The sequence below is a fragment of the Canis aureus genome, chromosome 24 (assembly GCF_053574225.1).
Source record: "Canis aureus isolate CA01 chromosome 24, VMU_Caureus_v.1.0, whole genome shotgun sequence".
Taxonomy (NCBI): Eukaryota; Metazoa; Chordata; class Mammalia; order Carnivora; family Canidae; genus Canis; species Canis aureus.
Genome location: NC_135634.1, coordinates 52,277,803 through 52,299,579, shown reverse-complemented (window position 1 = coordinate 52,299,579; position 21,777 = coordinate 52,277,803). Strand labels below are relative to the sequence as shown.

The window sequence follows — 21,777 nt, the reverse complement described above, 5'->3', positions numbered from 1 at the left end:
GCCTGGATCAGCGAGCCATCTCAGGCGACCCCAGGTTAAGGGCAGCTCACAGCAGAAGGAGCCGCTAACGCAGCCCCCGACTCCCAGACACCCCGCCCGCGGCGGTCAGCGCGGAGCAGGCCTTTGCAGGGCGTCTACAAGCAACTGGGGCCCGACAGCTTCGCAAGGGCCAGCCCGGGGGGCTCCCAGGAGGGGCAACCGCAGCAGCAAGGGGGCCCCTGGGCCCGGGCAAGAGGGCGAGGCGAGCCCTTCCAGCATCTCTAGGGTGCGGAGGGCCTGCGCTCTGGCAGCTGCCTTCAGTCCTTCCACGCCACACGCACGCTTCCCTGCAGGCAGGACACAGTGGCCCCTTCTGGAACCATCTGCCCCTCCATACACAACTAACGCAGATTCCCGAAGACCATTCTGACGGTCATCACGCGCCTCAGCCTCAGAGTTGCCACTCGGCCCTATTTCGTGTGCTGACACGACGACCGCAGACTCCTCGCGGCACAGCACGTCCAGGGCTGCCACGCGGAGACGGCAGGTGACCAGGTGCCCGGGGGCGGGGGGCAGGGGCCCTGCAGCAGTGGGGCGGGGGAGAGGAAGCAACCGCTCAGCTCCACGGGGTGAGGCGAGATCAGACGATACGCAGAGTTCCTCCTCCAAGTCCAAGACCTCACGCGTCAGGACCGAAGCTCAGCCTGCGTGTAAGGTCGCGGCGCGCCGCCCTCCCTACCTGGAACACGAGGACGCCCATGTGCGAGACAGCCAGGTTAATCCTGGCCCCCTCCCTGTCCGAGGCTGGGTGAAATCTGATGCCGTACATTTCCAACTTCCGGGCAATTTCAAGCACCTGGAAATCTGACTCGGCAGGCGTCTGGCCCCTGTAAGAAAGGACGGCATGGTCACAGCACCGAAAGCAACTTCGGGTCTTAAAAAGCCAAAACAGAGCAAAATTATCAGGACTGCTCGCTGTGGGCTTCTCCACCCACGAGAAGCGCAGCGTACCCGCGCCCCGCACGTTTCCTCCGGTCCTGCTGGTCCTGCGCTGCATTTCCTGACGGGGAGGGTGGTTTGTGTGCATTCGCGGGATGCTCAGCCGAGCACCTCATCCTAAATACTGACACGGTCGCAAACATCACATGCAGGAAGCCCCACAGAAAACGCTAGCATCTCATTCAACCCATTTCCATACTTTAATAAAAAAAATTTCATAATGTACAATTCCTACCGCTAGAACATACTTTTATAAGGATAAAATCATGAAACTGAATAAGCACGTTTCTCAAGTCCACAGTCCAGCCCCGCTCCCAGGGAGGAGCCCGTGACCTGTGTCACACGGACCAGCGTCCAGGAGGGCGCTGCTCAGACAGGGCACGGACGCCCCGAGGGGAGAGGGCTCTGGTCAGGGCCCCCACCCCCACCCGCACCCAAGGCCTGAGCCTGGCCCCTGGGGTTCTCCAGCAGCAGCAGCCCTTCTCCTGCTTCCGGATACCTCAGCTTCTGGATCTTTTTTTTTTTCTTTTTTCTTTTTTTTAAGATTGACTGACTTGGGTGGGGGCAGCACACCGTGGGGGGTGGAGGGTGCCTGAGATCATGACCTGAGCCGGTACCAAGCGTCCAAGGCTTATCCGGCCGTGCCACCCAGGGGGGCTCCCGGTGTTTGGATCTGTAAGGAACGTGGCTGTCTGGGTCGTGCCATTTCCATGGTTTCTATTCTTGGCCTAAAATCTCCATACTTTAAGTTTGAAAGGGACACCCGACATCAGCTTCCATTTTATAAATCAAGAGGGAATACCAGGGACGCCCAGGGGCTCCGTGGGTGAGCGTCTGCCTTGGGCTCAGGCCGTGACCCCGAGGGCCTGGGATCGAGTCCCACGTCGGGCTCCCTGCAGGGAGCCTGCTCCTCCCTCGGCCTATGTCTCTGCCTCTCTCTCTCTCTCTCTGTCTCTCATGAATAAATACAAGAATCTTTAAAAGAAGGGATGCCCAGTGTGTGCAATGGTGTCCTAATGGGGAAGATTTGCTTATTCCTTTTATTTTTTAAAATTCTTGGTAGGCTCCGTGCCCTCTGTGGGGCTTGAACTCCCGACCCTGAGATAGGAGTCGCGTGGGCTACTGACCGAGGCGGCCAGGTTCCCCAAGACCTGCTCGCGCCTAACGCCTCCACTGCGGCAGCTTCGGAGGAGGGCGCCAGGCAGAGGCTGGGCGAGTTCTGAGGTGAAGCTAAGGGGAGTCGCGGAGGCCTGGGAAGAAAGAGAGCAGAGGGGAAGCCTTTCTTCTCAGGGAAGCCCCAGACCGTCGTGAACAGAACGTGGAGACGCGAGGAGGGTAGAGGCCGTTCTGGCGAGATCTCAGACGGAAGTGAGGAAAGTGAGATGGGCTGATCCTTCTTACGAAGCGGCACATCGGGCTGCCTTGTGTTTCTGTCCGTGTCTTGGGGGGGGCAGAACTTGCCGACAAGGGGACTGGACGTGTAGCGGAACGATCCCTAAGCCAAGTCCAGAAGGTGCGGCTGGGCTCCTCCAACTCTGGCGGTAAAGCGCCCGAGAGAAGCAAGTGTGAAGCAGAGAGGAAGCGGAATTTCAGATCAGAAAAACGCTCAGGCACACGTACCGCCGAGAACGAGGCCACGAAGGGTGCGGGTGGCCAAGTGGCTGAGATATGGGGGGGGGGCAGCCGCTGGGTCAGGGCCGCCCCGCCCACCACGGGCCGCAGGGCAGAGGGCGGGGGCCCACGGCCTCCATCAGGCTTCCACTGAGCCAAAGAGGATTACTCCCGAGCCTTAAGGCCTAAGGCCACTTGCCCCGGTGGCTGTGGGCTGGCCCTGCACCTGTCACCCGCCTTCTTCCAGTTTCTCCCTTCGAAGGGGAGAGCCGAGCCCAGGCTGCCGCCCAGTGGGATGCCCTGATTCCATGGGTTCGCGGCTGCAGGACGGGCCACCGCCGGAGCCCCAGCCAGACCTCATCGGGCAGACAGGCTGCGGGCTCGGGAGGGCCTGGACGTCGGAGCTGCTGGCGTGTGTCGTGCATGTGAGGACGACGTGAACTGTGTGGCGGATGTTACAGGCTCAACGTGTGTCCTCCCAACTTCCCAGGCGCAGCCTGACCCCCAGGGTGACGGTTGGGGGAGGAGGGTGTGGGAAGGGGGCTGCGCAGAGCCCTGGCAGAGGCTCCTGGGAGCTCCCCGACGCTCCTGCCCTGTGAGGACAGAGGGAGAGATGCCACCCGTGAGGCAGGAAGCAGGCCTCCGGGGCGGGCGTCCCCCCTCCAGGGCCGTGAGAAACCAAGGTCGTGGGCGACAAGCCACCTGCCGGGGTGCTCGGAGACAGCGGCCCCGAAGAACTGAGACGCCAGCTTTCAAATTTTTTTCTTCAATCTCAAAGATCCAAAAGAACTGTGATAAAAGTAAAAAAACCTATTTCTTCAATATCTGATTCAGTGACTACAAGTGTGATCACTTCCAGGGGCCCAAGGAAGGTGTCACACACTATGTAAGAAAGTTCTCTTGGTTAAAATGAAGCTACCACGTTCTCTTTAATAATCCACCAGTTCACATTCCCACCAACAGTGCAAGAGGGTTCCCTTTTCTCCGCATCCTCTCCAACATCTGTTGTTTCCTGCCTTGTTAATTTTCCCCATTCTCACTGGTGTGAGGTGGGATCTCATCGTGGTTTTGATCTGTATTTCCCTGATGGCAAGTGATGCGGAGCATTTTCTCATGTGCGTGTTGGCCATGTCTATGTCTTCCTCTGTGAGATTTCTCTTCATGTCTCCTGCACGTTTTATGATTGGATTGTTTGTTTCTTTGCTGTTGAGTTTAATAAGTTCTTTATAGATCTTGGAAACTAGCCCTTTATCTGATACTTCATTTGCAAATCTCTTCTCCCATTCTGTAGGTTGTCTTTTAATTCTGTTGACTGTATCCTTTGCTGTGCAAAACCTTCTTATCTTGATGAAGTCACAACAGTTCATTTTTGCTTTTGTTTCTTTTGCCTTCGTGGATGAATTTGCAAGAAGTTACTGTGGCCAAATTCAAAAAGGGTGTTGCCTGTGTTCTCCTCCAGGATTTTGATGGAATCTTGTCTCACATTTAGCGCTTTCATCCATTTTGAGTTTACCTTTGTGTCTGGTGCAAGGGAGTGGTCTAGTTTCATTCTTCTGCATGTGGATGTCCAATTTTCCCAGATCCATTTATTGAAGAGACTGTCTTTCTTCCAGTGGATAGTATTTCCTCCTTTATCGAATATTAGTTGACCATACAATGGAATATTCCTCAGCCATTAGAAACGACAAATACCCACCGTTTGCTTCAACGTGGATGGACCTGGAGGGTATTATGCTGAGTGAAATGAGTCAACCGGAGAAGGACAAACATTATATCTTCTCATTCATTTGGGGAATATAAAAAATAGTGAAAGGGAATAGAAGGGAAGGGAGAGGAAATGGGTAGGAAATATCAGAAAGGGAGACAACATGAAAGACTCCTAACTCTGGGAAACGAACTAGGGGTAGTGGAAGGGGAGGAGGGCAGGGGGTGGGGGTGACTGGGTGACAGGCACTGAGGGGGGCACTTGAGGGGACGAGCACTGGGTCTTATTCTGTATGTTGGCAAACTGAACACCAATAAAAAATAAGTTTATTATTAGAAAAAAAAAATAATCCACCACTAAGGGCAGCCCGGGTGGCTCAGTGGTTTAGCGCCGCCTACAGCCAGAGCGTGACCCCAGGGTCCCGGGATCAAGTCCCGCATCGGGCTCCCTGCATGGAGCCTGCTTCTCCCTCTGCCTCTCTCTCTCTCTCTCCTCTCTGTGTATTCTCAGGAATAAATAAGTAAAATCTTAAAAAAAAAAAAAATCCACCACAAAGAACAATTAAAAGAACTAAAGTAAGTGCAATAATCATCTAATGACCGTGGAAGACAGAGTCAGCACCGTGAGGGGGGCCGGCGGGCTCCGTCGCTGGGGGCGCGGCTCCTGATCTCAGGGTTGGGTCTCACCCGGTTTCTCCTCTAACGGCCACCACCCGCCCACACACCTAACACGCGCGCGCACGCCCCGCCCAGGGCCCCGGAGCCCCTCGGCCCGCTCTCGCGCCTGCAGCATTCGCTCCTCGCGGTTGCCAGGCCCGGCGGCGAGCCTCGACCCAAGGGGCCGTGCCCCGTCCGGACACACGCCCTCGGCACAGGCCTGGCCCCGCTCTCTTCCCGCCGGCTCTGCCCTGTCCTCCGACGGGACGCGCAGCCTGCTGGCCTCCAGCCGCATCCCGACCCTCGTGCCCGTCGGCACCACGGCCGCGGGGGACGGTGACAGGGCGGTGCCCCGGCCCAGCTGCAGCGCTGCTCCCGCGGGCGGCCGTCGCCTCTGGGCGGGCCGGTGACTCAGGCCGCGCTGGGAGACGGCCCGCTCCCTCGGCCTGGCGTGCTCGGACACCAAGAGTGGCCCGAAGCGGGACGCGGAGGTCAGGCAGGCCTGCGCGCCCGAGAGTGCGGGGACCCGCGGCCTCCTGTCCCAGCAGCACTGTCCCCCGCCCCGCCCCCCGGCCGCCGCCTCCGCCAGGGACGCCCCGCAGCAACCGTCTGAGGCTAATTCCTCAAAGCCACCCACTGTCCTCTCGTCTGTCCTGTGGCGCACACGGCGCAGCACACGCCCCCTCGTCAGGCCAGCGCCTGCCCTCCCCCCCCCCCGCCCCCCGCGCCAGGCACAGCACAGGGACTCCCTGGGACCTGGGGGTGGCCAAAGGCAGGAGAAGCCCACGGCCGCACAGGGGTGACGTCCTCCCGTGGGAGCTTGGCCCGTGTTGTTCAACCTGCCCGTCTCCCGGTGCGCACAGCAGTGGCTGACTCCCAGGTGGCACCCAAACCTTAGATGAAGACAGGGGAGGGCCCCCGGGGAGCTTCCCCACAGGGCTATCCGACCACAGCAACCCCCACGTCAGCAGGCCCCTTCTCCAGGCTGGGCCAAGCCGTCCCACCCCCTCCCGCCCGCCTCCCCTTGCTGGGTTCCAGATCGCGACTCAGGCCCCTGGCCCCGGCCCTCCCTCCACCTCTCTTCACCCCAAAAGAGCATTCGGTGTCCAGTCTTGGAGAAGCCCGAGCGAGCGGGGACAGAGCAGGGAGCCGGGCCTGCTACCCTGGCACCCGCCAGCCGCAGCCCACCTCGCAGCAGGGCGCCGGGGCCCAGCACACGGCTTGGCTAGGAACGCTCCCGCACGGCTCCCTGATGCCCTGCCCCCGGGTCACTCCTGTCAGGGCGCCACGTCCTGTCTCGCCTCCCGCCGCGTGGCACTGTGCCCCCAGGAGCCGGGGTAGGGACCCCGCTCAGGCGTGCAGGAGCCTCGGCGGCGGCGGCTCCCACAGAAGCCCGCTCGTTCATTGTACGGTGTGGCGACGGGGGCCGGCGGCGGCCTCTGACACTCACGTGTGCTTCCGGTGGAATTCTAGAATCTTCTCAAGAAAGCGCTCCTGACTGGGCAGGTACTCATTGGCTTTGAGGTGCTCTCGGTCCAGGGTTTCATCATAATCTCCTATTTCCGCTGAAACGAGACCGTACCAGCCCGTGACTCTAACTGGCAAATGAAAGCACAAGCATTCGTACGTACAGATACGTGAACAGAGGCAGAGGAAATCCCAATCTGTAGTAGAAGAACACAGCCCTCAAGCGAGATCTTGCTCCTCACGTTTCCACATACCTTAAGCTATTAAAAGGCAAACCTAAAGGCAGGTAAAGAAGTTTTTTCCTGAGTTTTGAAGAACAAGGACGCTGGTGAAGGACCCCAGGGCGGCCAACGCGGAGCCACCAGCTTATCCTGAGGGATTTGTTGGGTCTTAGACCACTTTACCCGTCTGCGGCCTCAGGGCTGTGGTGACCTGTGGTGACAGGTAGCCTATTTTGTTTCAGGATAATGTGTTTTAAATCATTTTTTTCCCCTCAGGGCCTCTCAAATTCTTGAGGAACAATGTCTCTAATTTCCTGAACCTTGAGGCCACTGATGTTTCAAGAGTCAGAGTTACGGCCCAATAATCCTAAACAGCACACTGCTTTTTTGTTTTGCGACCACCTCCAATTCACAGGAGAGCTGCCCGCACGCTGCCAGAGCCAAGGGCGAGTTGCGCACCGACCAGGACTGTCCCGCCCCCAGCGCAGCACGGCCCCGCAGCAGGACGGCTCGGCTCGGCTCGGCTCGGCTCGGCTCGGCTCGGCGGTGTCTGAGCCTCACGCCCTCTGCGCTTCACCAGCCGCCCCGTGCTGCCTTCCACCGGCAGACGACCCGGCACAGAGTCACAGCTGGCGGCCCTGTCGCTGCGGGTCCCTGCAGTGGGAACGCGACAGTCCCACGGGTTATCATAACTACCCTGCACAGCCGTGGAGCGGGCGGCACTGCCAAACACGCGCTGGCCCTGGAAACTCCCGTCCGAGAAGACGTCAGACCCAACAAAAAAACGTCACTTTGGGCAGCCCCGGTGGCGCAGCGGTTTAGCGCCGCCTGCAGCCCAGGGCGTGATCTGGAGACCCTGGATCGAGTCCCACGTCAGGCTCCCTGCATGGATCCTGCTTCTCACTCTGCCTTTCTCTGTGTCTGTATGAATAAATAAATAAAATCTTAAAAAAGTCACTTTGAGATCTTACGTTAACAAGAGGCGACACGGCCCCTCGTGCGGGATGGCAAATCTGTGATCACACTTGCTACCTACAGAGGTGTGTGGGGACCAAGTGAATCACAAATTAACCACATACTTATTAGCTGCTACGACTCCCCAAACTTTCTACATCCTGTGCTCAAAATTTCAGAAACTTTAGTTCTGCGCAGGGGCACTGTTTCCACCTCCTCCGTCAGCTGGGGCTCCGGAAAGCCCCGGCAGGCCGCCACCCGCGCTAGGACCTCCTGCACCGTGTTCCTTCCCGCTCTTCTGAGCCATCCCTTGCTGCGTGGGACATACTGAGGCAGGAGTTCTCTCTCCCCAGGGTCTGATGCCTAACTCATCGCCAGACGACGGCCTTCACCCCAGGGAGGTCTCTCTCCAGGGGTGCCGAGGGTCGGCTCCCGGACTGAAGGCACGTAGGGGAGCTCGGGGACAGGCACAGCGGAGACGTTCCCAAAGAAGGCGGTGGCTGCACATCTCGGCCTTCAGCCTTTCTTTCCTGGGCGGAGACCGTCTGCCTCAAGGACTCCCACCTTGTAGACGTTGATCTTCAGAGAAAACGGGCAAACCGGAGGCCCGACCTCCCACCACACGCACCAACCGTGAGGGCGCATCAGGTGCCGGAGGTCAGGGGCGTGGGCCCCTGCGGAATCGTAGGTGCCTCGGCGGGGCAGGGAGATACTAACACTGCAGAAGGTGGGATGCCAGCAGCGCCGCCGTGGTGTCCGCGCAGGGCAGACGCTCCTCCAGGAGGTCTCTCTTAAGTTGCAAGGCAAACAAGTATCTAGAAGGGAGTTGAAAACACCACAGGCGTCAACTCCAAAGGCTCTAGAGCACACCCCCATGCCTCCCTCGCAGGAGAGCACAGAGCCCCAGGAAAGAGCAGACGGGAGCAGAGGCAAAGCAGCAGGAGGCCCCGGCAGGCAGCTCAGTGGGCGGGGTCACGCACAGCAGAGGCACACGCCTCCCAGACACACCACGCCTTCGGGGGGAGCTCACAAATTCACGTTACTTCTGTCATACACACAAAACTGCACGCTGCGATTGCGCTGCGAAAGAGCAGAAATATCCAATTACGATATAATTTAAAACACAGCTATGACAGTTTTAGACCGACCGAGGATTTTGGTCTCGGCTAGGACCTGAGGGACGGGCACCCCTGGAGGGGAAGACCGTACCCAGAGAAGGTAACCTGAATGGAGTCGCACATTCGCTCCACCGACAAGGAACCACTGAGCACGCACTACATCCTGGGTACGACCCCGGGGCTGGGGTATGAAGCGACACTAACTCCCCGCTGGCATCCACGCTCTAGAGGCAGCGAGCTGTGTATTCTCCTACAGTGTAAATGTGCTTACCCTCAAACTCAGTGATTTCATGTTTATGAAACTTTTCTGGAGAAATATTTTCCAGAGCTTACAGAGATATGTGGGCGAGGCTGTTTACTGGCAGCGACACCGTAGAGAAACCCTGGAAATAATTTAAGTATGCGCGGAGTTCAATGAGGGAGATGACAGCCACAAACTGCCGAGGAAAGACATCCGGGCCACGCTCTGGACATGCGGGCACAAAACAAAACAAGAAAGAACCGACCTACAGTTCTGTCTGATTGGTGGGCCTGCTTTGTGAAGTCATCTCTCTGGAGACCTGGCCCACTGGTATGTTGCTATGAATTCATCTGGAAGACACACTTCTGGGGACAGTGCGGCGGGCAGGGAGCGAAGGGGTACATTCGCTTTTTACATAGCTTTATGTTGAAGTTTCTCTTATCATAAACAGTGTATTTCTTATAAATTAAAAAAAAAAAAAGGAAGTTCTGCAGACACATGATGTGCAGCCAGGACCCAGAATTAGGTAAAAGCCTCCTATTTCATGTTATTTTCCAGGTATATTTATTTAAGAGTTATTCCTTCAAAGAGGACTTTTTGCTAAATCAGGGGCTTGATACACAATGACGATGAGTTCTGTGTTCACTCTTAAAAAACACTTTTTGCTGTCCTTGGGGTTCAGTCTCCTTACCCACAAAATGGGGGCCGGGCTAATGGGATCCCAACATCTCAGGGCAGCTGACAGCCTGTGATTCTGTGATGTTATACTGCTCTACAGAAACCTTCCAAAAAGAGGTTTGTGACATGCCTGTGATTCAGGGATGGATCCATCTGCAGCTGGAAGGGCTGTTACTACTACAGCGATATCACAGTTCTCTTTCATCTTACATCTGACCTTGGGTTTTGAGTCAGTTCATAAAACACACAGAAGAAAACTTCCATAATCTTTTGTCCAGATCAAACAACTGTAATTGTTTCTGCCACAAAAGAAATCACCTAAAATATTTCTGCTCCATATATTCACAAAGACACTTCTCCCAGCTGGGTGTATTCTGTGCATTTATGATGGGTGAGTCCTGAGAACTTCATGCACTTGCATGACCCTGTGCTCAGCTGGAGACTATAGTTCATCAGTAAACAGCACACCAACACATACCCCATCTCTGTCCCCGGATGTGCACCATATACCCTCTTCCAAGCTCTACTGGTATTTGTGTTTGTGCAGGAGTTAACTGCTCTTTTAATATGTGATCACACCTTCCATGTGTGTCACAGCATCATTCGTTCTTAGACCACACATACCTGAGGCCCTGAAGAGCCAGGTAATGTGGGAGGCACAGGTGAGTTCCAGGCCCGGCTGATGGCAGCCTCAGGTTCAGGAGGGCTGCGTTTTTTTTTTTTTTTTTTTTTAAAGATTTCATGTATTTGACAGAAAGAGAGAAAAGACAGAAGACAAAAAGAGAGAGAGAAAGACAGCGTGCACACGCAGGGGGAACAGCAGAGGGACAGGGAGCAGCAGACTCTGGCAGTGAGCAGGGAGCCGGATGTGGGGCTTGATCCCAGGACCCTGAGACCACGGCCTGAGCCGAAGGCCCCAGACTGAGCCACCCGGGGGCCCCAGGAAGGGCTCTTTACCTTGTAAATTCTTCCTGCAACTGACCCGGATCAGGAGGGAAAAATTTCACTGCTAGACGAAGCAATGTGTTCTTTGGCCCTATGAAAAGAAACATTTTCAACTTCAAGTGTAAGGTCAATTCCACCGTTTTTTGAGATCTTTATATACTTGAGTGGAAGAAAAACGTCATCACTCACTATATTGAACCAGAACCTGATTACTGTAAAGAAAAAGCACAAGATGCTGGCTCATCTGAGCATCTCAGTTTACTGGAATTTGGTAACAGCAGAGCTATGTAATTTTCACCATGCAGAAAAGAGGTGGTGGTGTGCTACGGAGCCACAAAGACCTAAACGGCCCTAGGTCACCAGTGACTAATGAAGCTACTGGCACCCATCCTTCTCTCCTCTAGGGGACCAAACAGATTGCAGGCGAATCTGGACCCCTGGGCACAGCCAGTAGAGTATGCGCTCCAATTTTAAAAATTTAATGGAGACTAACAAAAATAATTATGCTTATAATTACAAAACAGTATTAACTATTTTATTAAATAATGTCATTAAATTGTGTGTCAACTATACTCAAAAAATAACACTACAAAAAATAAAGTTTTCAAAATTGTTAAAAAAAATTAAGGAGCTAATTAAAGGAAGCACCTCAATGCCTTTTTATTTCAGGGGAGATGCTTAGTTTTGCATATTGACCAAAAGTTACAGTGACCCATCCGAGAGCATATCCTGTTACCGTGCAGCCGGCAGTCACTGCACTGCTCCCCAGAACGGGGACAACGAAGCTCTGAACAGAGCCGCAGTTTGAACAGTCAAGAAAAAGCAGCATAAATGAACAGAATTGTAAGAGTTAAAAAAAGGACTTACTTCGTACTTGCCTAATGATGGGCTTCATAGGTTCCAGCCAAATCTGGAGAGGATTTAAGAAAAGAGATCAAATCCATTCAATGATTTCTCTATTTAATAACTACATTACAAAACACAGAACTGTTTATAAGCAGGAGAGAGAGTTGAGGCGGGCCTGTTTGCCCTCGGCTCACACCCCGTCAAATCCTGACAGACACCTGGGAGAGGAAGAGGAGTGCCCGACCCGGGAAGCGTGGGGGGTGGTAGGATGCCACGTAGGATAGGAGCCCTCCGCTGCTCACACGCTGGTGGTGCAGCACGGGTGCCAATAAGTACTTCGGGGCATCTGTTAAGGCCAAACAAATCTTTGGTACTCGCTGCACTTGTACACAACCACCAGACGGGAGCGCCGCTGCACGGAGGGGTGGACGGAGCCCTGCAGCGCTGACACGTCCACTCAGTCGGCTGATTCTGGGTTCTTTCTTTAAGTGGATTCCACACCAGTGTAGAGCCCAATGTGGGGCCTGAACTCACAACTGTGAGCTCAAGACGTGAGCTGGAATCAGGAGTCAGACTGCACTGATGGAGCCGCCCAGGCGCCCCTGATTCTGGTTTCTTTAAAACAGTTCTACGTGTAAATATTAAAGCTCCACGCTTTTTAAGGCTGATTTCGTCTGCCAAGTAGCACGAGGGATAACCAATTAATTTAGTAAAATGGTTTGCTCAAAATAATTTTCATGCAGACGTACTAGAGGTTGTTTCTGGGGTTCCCTGGCACGTGCTGGTGGGGAGAACAAATATAGGGAGGATGGGAACTCAGCTCAGCTCAGCTCAAAGGCAAACACAGTCCCCGTCTCCGCAGTCGAGCTCTGATACACGTGACAGGGTGTCGTGCCTGCACGCGCGGCAGGTTCTCGAGGGCTCTCCGTGGCCGCGCGCGCTGTCTGCACCCAGGGCGCACCTGGAGCCCGCTTGCAAGATAAGGCAAGGACACGTACCCAGTAGGACCGGGGGTGCTGCAACTCCAGCCCGAAGTAGTCACACTCCGTCAGGTTCAAGTGCCGCCACACCTGCGTCAGCAACGCCTGGCCATCGCGCTTAGGCTGTGGGGGGGGGGGGGGCACAGGAGGGTCAGGTGCTTTCCCACCACGAGGGTTTGTGAAACACTGTGTGTGCCCCGCCTCCCGCGGGGAAAGGCCCACCCTGCTGGACCCCACCTCCCTCGGCCCTCTCTCCGGCTTATGGCCATCACCAAGGAACCAGAGAGCCTAAGGCTCTTCGAGCTCGGAACCTGGCACCCCGCGAGGCCAGACACCCCCTCAGTCACGTGCCCAGCCGTGTCCTGAGCCCTTTCCCGTGTAACCCGAGGCACTCTCAGGACGCGGAACCCATTTTCGGCCTCGGTAAACAGTTTATCAAACAATTTGATATTTACTAAAACGGTGGGGCTCGTGCTCCACCCGCGCCTGAGACCGCAGCGAATCCTTTATTATCCGGTAAGACGTCAGCGAGAACACGCGGGCTGTTCAAGCAGGAGGGGCAAGCGGCTCTCTAGAAGGAAATGCGGTTAGACCCCTGGTCTGCTGCTCACGAGAACGAATTCCAGTGGACAAAGGTAGAACAAAGCAGAGGAGAGCATTTCTCCCACCTGGGGTAAGTCAAGTCTCCCTAGTAGCATAAAGAGGGATTTGATTGAACAAAGAGAAGAATCTTCTGAGTAGAGAAACGGTGAACAACGTTACAGTGATGCTCTCTCTCTTGAATTAGATAAAGAAATACAGGGGCAGCCCGGGGGCGCAGCGGCTTAGCGCCGCCTTCGGCCCAGGGCGTGACGTGACCCTCGGGTCCCGGATCGAGTCCCACGTCGGGCTCCCTGCACGGAGCCTGTTTCTCCCACTGCCTGTGTCTCTGCCTCTCTCTGTGTCTCTCATGAATAAATAAATAAAATCTTAAAAAAAATACATTTAATTACACGTTTCTGTATGAACACACACACAGACACGCACCTACGGATACGCGTACATCCGCACACACACATACAGATACGAGACCCCCCTCCACCCCTACAGATACACCTACACTCCTGCAGATACGTGCACACCCATACACACATACACTCAGCTACAGATACACGCAAACCCACATACACACACCCACACCCCTGCAGATACACATACACTCGCACACACATATACACATGTACGTATGCATGTGTTTAACTCCTAAATGGGAGGACATTTTACTAAAGTAAAAAAGCTTTCTCGACTCAGTTATCCTATGTTCAGGCAACAAAAAGGAACTCTGTATTCCCCACGTCACCAGAAATACATACTGAACTTCTACAAAACTCAGCAGAATCAGGTGTTTTCACAAACCATCTAGGGACACAGATTTCCAGACCAGCTATTTATTTATTATTTAAAAAATTTTATTTATTTATTCATGAGACTGAGAGAGAGAGAGAGAGAGGCAGAAACCCAGGCAGAGGGAGAAGCAGGCTCCATGCAGGGAGCCCGACGTGGGACTCGATCCCAGAGCCCGGGGTCACGCCCTGGGCCAAAGGCAGACGGTCACCCACGGAGCCACCCAGGCATCCCTCCAGAACTATTTAAATTGGTCCAAAGCGTGGTGGGTGCTACTAGTGGTCTCTTCTAAATCTGCTTCACACAAACACATTTCAGAGAGAAAAATCCCAAGTTATAGGTATCAGTGAAAATATCCTGAGAAAGGGGCGCTGGGGCCTCAGTGTTGAGTGTCCGACTCTTGGTTCTAGCTCAGGTCATGAGCTCAGAGCCCTGGGATCGAGCCCCATGTCAGGCTCTGTGCTGGGTGTGGAGCCTGCTGGAGATTCTCTCTGCTTTTCCCTCTGCACCCTCCCACCCCTCTCAAAAAAAAAAAAAAATCCTGAGTAAAATATTAGCAAACATAATCCAGCCACAGCTAAGACTAATATTAACCAAGTAAAATTAATAAAAAAACAGGATAATTCAATATAGTATCAGCACATTTATTAATATATCAACAGATCTCTCAGAAAAAAAATCCTAGGATTATTCTCAGAATCAAAAACCTGAGAAGATACCTGATAAAATTCAATTTCTACTCTTCATATAAATTCTCTTTCTTTTTTAAAGATTTACTTACTTGAGAGAATGAGCAACTGAAAGAAAGCACAAGTTGAGGGGAGAAGGAGAGGGAGAAGCAGACTTCTTGCTGTGCAGGGGGCCCGATGTGAGGCTCCATCCCAGGACTCTGGTTTCCTGACCTGAGCCGGAGGCAGATGCTTCACCAACAGAGCCACCCAGGTGTGCACCCCCCTCCTTTTTTTTTTTTTTAAAGATCTACTGATATAAATTTTTTTTTAATATTTATTTATTCATGAGAGACACAGAGAGAGAGAGAGGCAGAAACACAGGCAGAGGGAGAAGCAGGCTCCACAGGGAGCCTGATGTGGGACTCGATCCCAGGACCCCAGGATCACACCCCGGGCCGAAGGCGGATGCTCAACTGCTGAGCTACCCAGGGATCCCTAAATTCTTAATAAAAGAGGAAGTAAATGTGATTCTTTAACATTTCACAAGATGAGGAGGCCACTCCCAACAATACATTCAATCACTACTATGTGACACCAACATGAAAATGAGAGGTAAAAAAAAAACCAGAAAGAAAATAAAACTGTCATCTGTAGATAGGATAATTTACTTTGAAAACATAAGAACATCAACTAGAAAACCATAATGACTACACATACATCAAAACAGCCTTCATCTACACAGAATTCCCACCATTTTCAGGACAGAAAGGAAGACAGTCACATTTGTAGCTGCCACAAAAGAGTTGAAATATCTTGGAATCAACTTAACACAAGAAAGCTTCATGGGGAAAATTTTAAAAACACTACGATGATAGAAAAAGGGGAGCAGAGAAGGGGCGTGCAGAGGCGTCGGTCACACCATTTCCCTGCACACAAACACCTTCACAGAAGTGCCAGTGCTCCTTGAATTCAGCCAGATTCCACGTTGTCCTCATAAAAGGATTAAAAGGATTCTCGGAGGAACCTGATAGGCTAACTCTATGGTTGGTGTTTTTTTAATGCAAGCATGCCAAAGAAAAAGAAAATAGGAGAGGTCTATTCAACCTGCTGAAAAATCACAGTAATTGAAACGATCGGTACGGGTGCCTGTCCATAGAGACAAACCAGAACAGATGAGGCGGCGAAGAGATATAGCCAAATATGGAAAGTACTAGAGCGTCTGATAAACATGATGTTTCAGGTCAATCAGTGGAAGGAATGTACATTATCCAATACATACCACTTGGTGTCCCTCTGGATAGAACAAGCCTGTACCCTAACCTCACACGGTAATTTTAAGACGAGTAAGACCTCTAAACACAAAAACATCCACTCATCAAAGTTCTGCAATGAGACCGTTTTGTTTCATACTCTGGGGAGAGTTCAGGACACACCACAAGCTCAGAGCCCTAACAGGAGGCTCGTGAAACAGGGGACACCAAATAAATGTCTGCACAAGCAGCAGCTGTTGTGGGCGCCCGGCTGGCTCGGGCTGTGAGTTAGAGCCCCACACCGGGTGGCTCAGTCGGTTGAGCGGCCAGCCGACTCTCGATTTCGGCTCAGGTCATGGTCTCAGGGTCATGGGACTGAGCCCTGCGTCAGACTGCACGCTCAGTAGGGAGTCTCTTTGAGGATTCTCTCTCCTCCCTCTGCCCCTCACAACTCTTTCTCTCAAATAAATAAATCTGAACAACAAACCAATCTTAAAAAAAAAAAGAAAAAAAACCTGTCCAGTCAAAGGCACAGAGGGAGGAAATGGCTCACGTTATAGCAAAGTGTGAATTTCTTTAAAACACATCAGACTGGGCAGCCCCACTGGCGCAGCGGTTTAGTGCCGCCTGCAGCCCAGGGCGTGATCCTGGAGACCCTGGATCGAGTCCCACGTCGGGCTCTCTGCATGGAGCCTGCTTCTCCCTCTGCCTGTGTCTCTGCCTCTCTCTCTGCATCTCTATGAATAAATAAATACATAAAAAGTCTTAAAACACATCAGACTGCAAGGGCGTCTGGGAAGCTCAGTCAGTGAGGCAGCTGCTTTTGGCTCAGGTCATGATCCCAGGGTCCTGAGATCGAGCCTTGCGTTGTGCTTCCTCCTCAGTGGGGAACCTGCTTCTCCCTCTGCCTCTGCCCATCCCCACCCTGCTTGCTCTTTCTCAAGTAAAAAATAAAATCTTAAAACACACACACACACCAGACTGCAAACATCAGTAAGTAAAAAAGATTACGAGCTGAGGAGAACAATGGGCAAGAGGACAGGCTGTTCACCAGCACATGAGCCTGAGTGATGCTCACACACACAGACAGGCTCGCTGCAACTCATGACCAGAGATGCGTGGGTCAGAGTCAGGCTCCATCGAGCTGAGAGTCTGACATACCGTGTGGGCAAGCGTGGGCCAGGTGCTCCCACATGGGGCTGTGGGCAAACTGGCGCCAGCGCTGTGCAAGCCAGGTTGGAGTTACCTACCAAAATCTAAACGTCCACACCATTCTCTGAAAAATCTCACCCTAAGAAGGATTTCACAGGTGCAAACTCGTGTGCATAAAACAGTATTCGTTAAAATAATGCTTCTAATAGCAAATGATAAAACTACCTTAAATCTACCCGGACAGGACAGGTTAATAAACCGTGGCACATCCAGGGTTGCACTGAAATGGAAAGACCTCCAAGACACATTGTTGAGAGAACACAGAAAGGTGCAAGGCGATGTGTATGCCGCCATCCATGCGGGGCATGCACACAAAGATGTAAACACACACACACACACACACACACACACACGGTAAATGCCCTGGAAGGAGCACAGTAACTAGGAATGGTGGTTGATTCCAGAGAACTAACCTGTGTGATTGCATATCCTTCCATGTATTTTAAAATTTGTATCATAAGCATTTACTAACCTATTTTTTAAAAAGTCTATGTGATTTTTTAAAAAATAAAAACATGGGCTCAACATGGGTTAGGGAGGTGGGCTGTTTGTACACAAGGGCCAAGTGCAGGATACGGAAGTGGAGGTGGGGTGAGCGGTCGCCCCTTAGTGAGGTGGAGGCAGTAAGAGCTGCACAAGACAGCAGCCCAGGGTAGGACGGGGAGCAGCAACAGGGACTACTTCTCCGTGGGAGGGCGGGCTGGCATGGAGAGCCCCAGCCCCTGGCTCTGCCCACTGACAGGTCCTGGAGGAGCAAGACTCGGAAGGTCAGGAGCACACTCCAACACAAGTCTCCCTTGGAGAACGGGCTGATGCCGGGTCTGCGGCAGCGAGAGCAGGATGAGTCCAGAGTGAACAATGCCAGAAACCAGATGAACTGCAACCGCACAGCACGCAGGCGAATGCAGTGAGGGCCCAGCACCCCATCCGAGCTTCCCTTGTATCTTAGTCATCCAGGCTGCGATGCCACAGACTGAGTGGCCCAAACAACAGACACTAATTTCTCAAGTTCTGGAGGCTGGAGTCCAAGATCACCACTGGCAGATTAGGTGTTGGGGGCAGACCCGCTTTTGGCTTCATAGATGGCTGTCTTTCAGCTGTGTCCTCATGTGATGGAAGGGGCTGGGCACCAATCCCGTTTGTGAGGGCTCCACCTTCATGATCTAATTCCCTCCCGAAGACCCTGCCTCCAAATAACCATCACAGTGGGGGTTAGGTTTCAACATATGAATTTTGACACAAACATTCAGTAGGTAACACCCTGCCAAAGACACACGACCCAAAGCCAGTCATGGGCTACCAGCAAGGTCCATCTGAGACTAATCTACAAACCAACTACTGTGATCTTTTGTCGTGAAGGTCACAGGCTGGAGACCAGAGACGGGACTGGACACTGGGTCATTTGTTGAAAAGGATAGTAGTGGGATCCACAGGGGAACCTAAACGGGGCCTGGGGACCTGAGGGTAGTGAGGGATCCGTATTAATGTCCTGAACGGTAATGATGAAGAACCTTCTTGTTTGTAGGAAATACATTTGAAGTACGAGAGTGTTGGGGCATGATGTTGGCAACTTGCTCTCAGATAATTCAGAAAAGAAAAAAATCTTTGTACTATTTTTTTGCATCTTTTGTTTGAGACTGCTTAAGTTTGAGACTGCTTCAAAATAAAAGCCTAAGAGAAATTTAAAATCCAGAAATTTAGTTAGCAGCTGAAAACAAAAGAACCTATATTATTACACTATTAGAATTAATAAAAGAACTTAGCAAGGTCACAGAATGTAAAGTCAATGCACAAAAAGCAATTCTATTTCTGTAAACTGATAATAAACAGCCAGAAAGTGAAATCTAAGACATGCCATTTATGGTGGAAAGACACAGAAGTCTGCTCTACCAAAAATTTTAAAACAAAAGCTAAAGTCCATCTACGAATGTGCACATTGCTCCACATAAGACATCAGTGCTCCCCATGTAATCCATACATTCAATGCCATTCCAGAGAAAATCCCAGCAGCTTGCGTTCATAGAAACTAACAAGTAGATTAATATATATATATAAATACCAAAGCCTGGTAAGTAAAGACAACCTGAAAGAAGAGCAAAGTTGTAGGGCTCACACTGTCAGATATCAAGACTTACTCTAAAGCTGTAGTAATTAAGACAATATGGTATTGGTGCAGAAACCGACCTATGGAGCACAGGAGAGCCCAGAAACAGACCCCTGTGTGCACAGTCATTCGACTTACAGCAAAGTCACTAGTGTAATTCGGTGCAGGAGCTGAGGGAAGTGAATAACCAAATGGGGGAAAAAAATGAACAATGACCCCTACCTCACACCATACACAAATATTAATTTAACATGAATTATGGAGAGGCAAACCTTAATAAAGCTTGAGGTAAGCATGTTCTGCTCCTAAGGTCTGGCAGTGCACCACCACGTGGACTGGAGGACCCATACCCACTGCATATCCCCAGAGTAGTACAGGAAAGGAGACTCTCTCTGAACTCTACTGGAAAGGCCTTACAGACAGTGAAAGCACCGGCATCATCAACAGATACAACGGAAGAAAAACTTCCTTCACGACCCATTTCCCACTGAGATACACAGCCACCCAAATCAGAACTGTATTTCAACACTAGGCTGGAGGAGAAATGTCATTAAAAACATAATAGACAAAATACAGATTAAAAACCAGAATGTTTTCTTCAGTGTTCCCATTTTCCAGTTGGCCACAGTGTTATAGTTCTTCTCCCAGTTTAGACATAAAGCATATTGTTAAACATTTACATAGACAAAAGTACCATTAAAGATTTTGTCTGGATGGAAATGGGCTACAAAATCTCAGCTAACAAAGTACTTCTTTATTCTTTGTCTTAAGCACTGTGGGAAAATTCTGGAAAAAGCCTGATTTAGTCCTTCGACTTGTTTCATATGCCCATTTACAGCCCATTTGCCAAATTATAACTCCTTCAACTACCCAGATGCCTACTCCTATTATGTAATTCATATGTCTACCATTTCATTACTTAAATTTTTTGCCTAATAATTAGATCAACGTCAAATTTTCTTTTATAATATTATGTTGTATAATGAAAATAATCTTGAGAGCTCACAGGAAACTGTAGCTACATTCATTCTAGATTCTTTGAAAGGTCACCAACATTTTTGATAGGAATTTCAATCCCACTCTGGCACACTTTCAAATCTTAGGCTCTCACATATCCCTAAAATGCTGTGCACCAGAGATACTCAAACTGCACTGAAAGCCATAAGGACTTGCATTGAATTTGAGAGCCTGAAGATACAACTGCCACTTCTGCTTATCAGAGAGGGGACTCTATATCCTGAAAGGAGAAATGTATCCCTATGCATCCGGTGTTCCTAGATCAAAGAGATGATCTTGCACACAAATTATCTCTACCATAGGACACGGGCATAGCATGAGAGCTTATTTATCAACAGATCCACTGGTACCCAACTCTTTCTACAACAGTTTCTCTAAAAGTACTAGGAAACAGGACAATTTAAAATTCCCAAACTTGAACCTGCTAATACGGGTGAGCTAGGTATCTAATTAATGCTTCTCTGCTCCAGATCTACTCTTCTTTGCCTTGCTTTGCGACACTGGGGCAGGCCTCTGTAGACATCTCTCTTTTATAAGCTGCCCTGTCAGGAAAGGGAGTTGGGGAATACAAGAAGAAGGAGCTTCTCTCCCTGATTCTGGGGCTCTGGGCTTCCTTGCTGCTCGGGCCAGGAGGCAGCTTCCTTGCTAGCTGCGCGCAGGAGACTCCATGGCTGCACCTTCCTGGGACTTCCTCTTCTACTCCAGTCCTGTCAGGGGGCAGTTTCCTGCCTGCCACCCCGTTCCCGTGGCACCTTTGCCAATACCTCCACCATCTGGTAGGTCTGAACCTTGACCTTGGGGGAGGAGACCTCTTCCAAGCTTGTGTTGGTAGCTGTTCACTGCATCTCCTATTCTGTTTTCTTCAGGATTCTCTCTTCCCCAGTAGTTAATCCCTGTTACTAGTTAATAATCACTTTTATCACATTCCCCAGTTCAAATTACTGGTATATTTTGCCTCCTGACTAGACCCTGAGTAATTCAGCAGGGAGACCCTGGAAAATGCCCATGGTTGGCACAGCTTTAACATTTTTAGCCTGGAAAGAAGAGTTCTAAAATTGGGGAGAAAAAAGTCAGATCTACAGTGGCCCTGCTGTACTTTGTCCAAGCTCGAGTCGTAGTTAGCACACGTGCTGCACGATCATGGTAGCAGAAGCTCAGTAGGACCAGGTGAGACTTCCTAGCACCAGAGTAATAGTTAAACTGGGGTTTACTTAGGTACCTGTTCTGCTTGTTCTCCACTTAAATCCCCAAATTCATCGGGAAAAGAAAAAATCTGTGCCTTCAAGCGGCTCTCATAAATGGGGGAAGGTAGGTTTCAGTCTGAGAACAGAGAATCAGTAATAAGCTTAACAGAGGAACAGGTAGGAGTGCACAAAGGGGACCGACACAGGAGCCAGAAGGGGATGAATGTGAAAGACTCTCCCGTTTCAGGGAAGGACTGTTAAAGTCTCTTCACAGCAAAGCCAGGGCACCTCAAAAAGGATACACGCCGAGTGAATGAGGCCCAGTTGTGTGACATTCACTGTTTCCCCGCCGCATTTGCACCCAGTATACGTTATATACCAGTAGCCAAAGAAGGAAAGTGCTATTTCTGAGAAGCTTTAGAAATTGGGTCAACTCATTATTTATTTATTTTTTTAACTATTTGTCTTTAACTTAGCATCAGGGAAAAAAACAAAATGAAGGAAGGGTATCTCAGGTTGGCAGTAAATCTCTTAGAGCACTCAGCCTCTTGGGTAA

General features: G+C 51.4%; 1 protein-coding gene across 9 annotated transcripts in view; it reads right to left on the bottom strand.

Moving 5' to 3' along the window:
• FARP2 (FERM, ARH/RhoGEF and pleckstrin domain protein 2) overlaps positions 1-21,777 on the bottom strand; it is a 95,682-nt gene that overhangs the window by 42,108 nt on the left and 31,797 nt on the right. For 7 of the 9 annotated variants that reach the window (XM_077869588.1, XM_077869586.1, XM_077869593.1 and 4 more), the window contains 6 exons: positions 12,419-12,523; positions 11,442-11,484; positions 10,587-10,665; positions 8,310-8,407; positions 6,401-6,515; positions 719-866 (listed from right to left, as the gene is read on the bottom strand). In XM_077869588.1, the coding sequence (XP_077725714.1) occupies positions 719-866; positions 6,401-6,515; positions 8,310-8,407; positions 10,587-10,665; positions 11,442-11,484; positions 12,419-12,523 (588 nt within the window). Of the gene's footprint in view, positions 1-718; positions 867-6,400; positions 6,516-8,309; positions 8,408-10,586; positions 10,666-11,441; positions 11,485-12,418; positions 12,524-12,855; positions 12,972-21,777 lie in introns of all 9 variants that reach the window. The other 2 variants (XM_077869595.1, XM_077869594.1) reach the window with 2 other exon arrangements.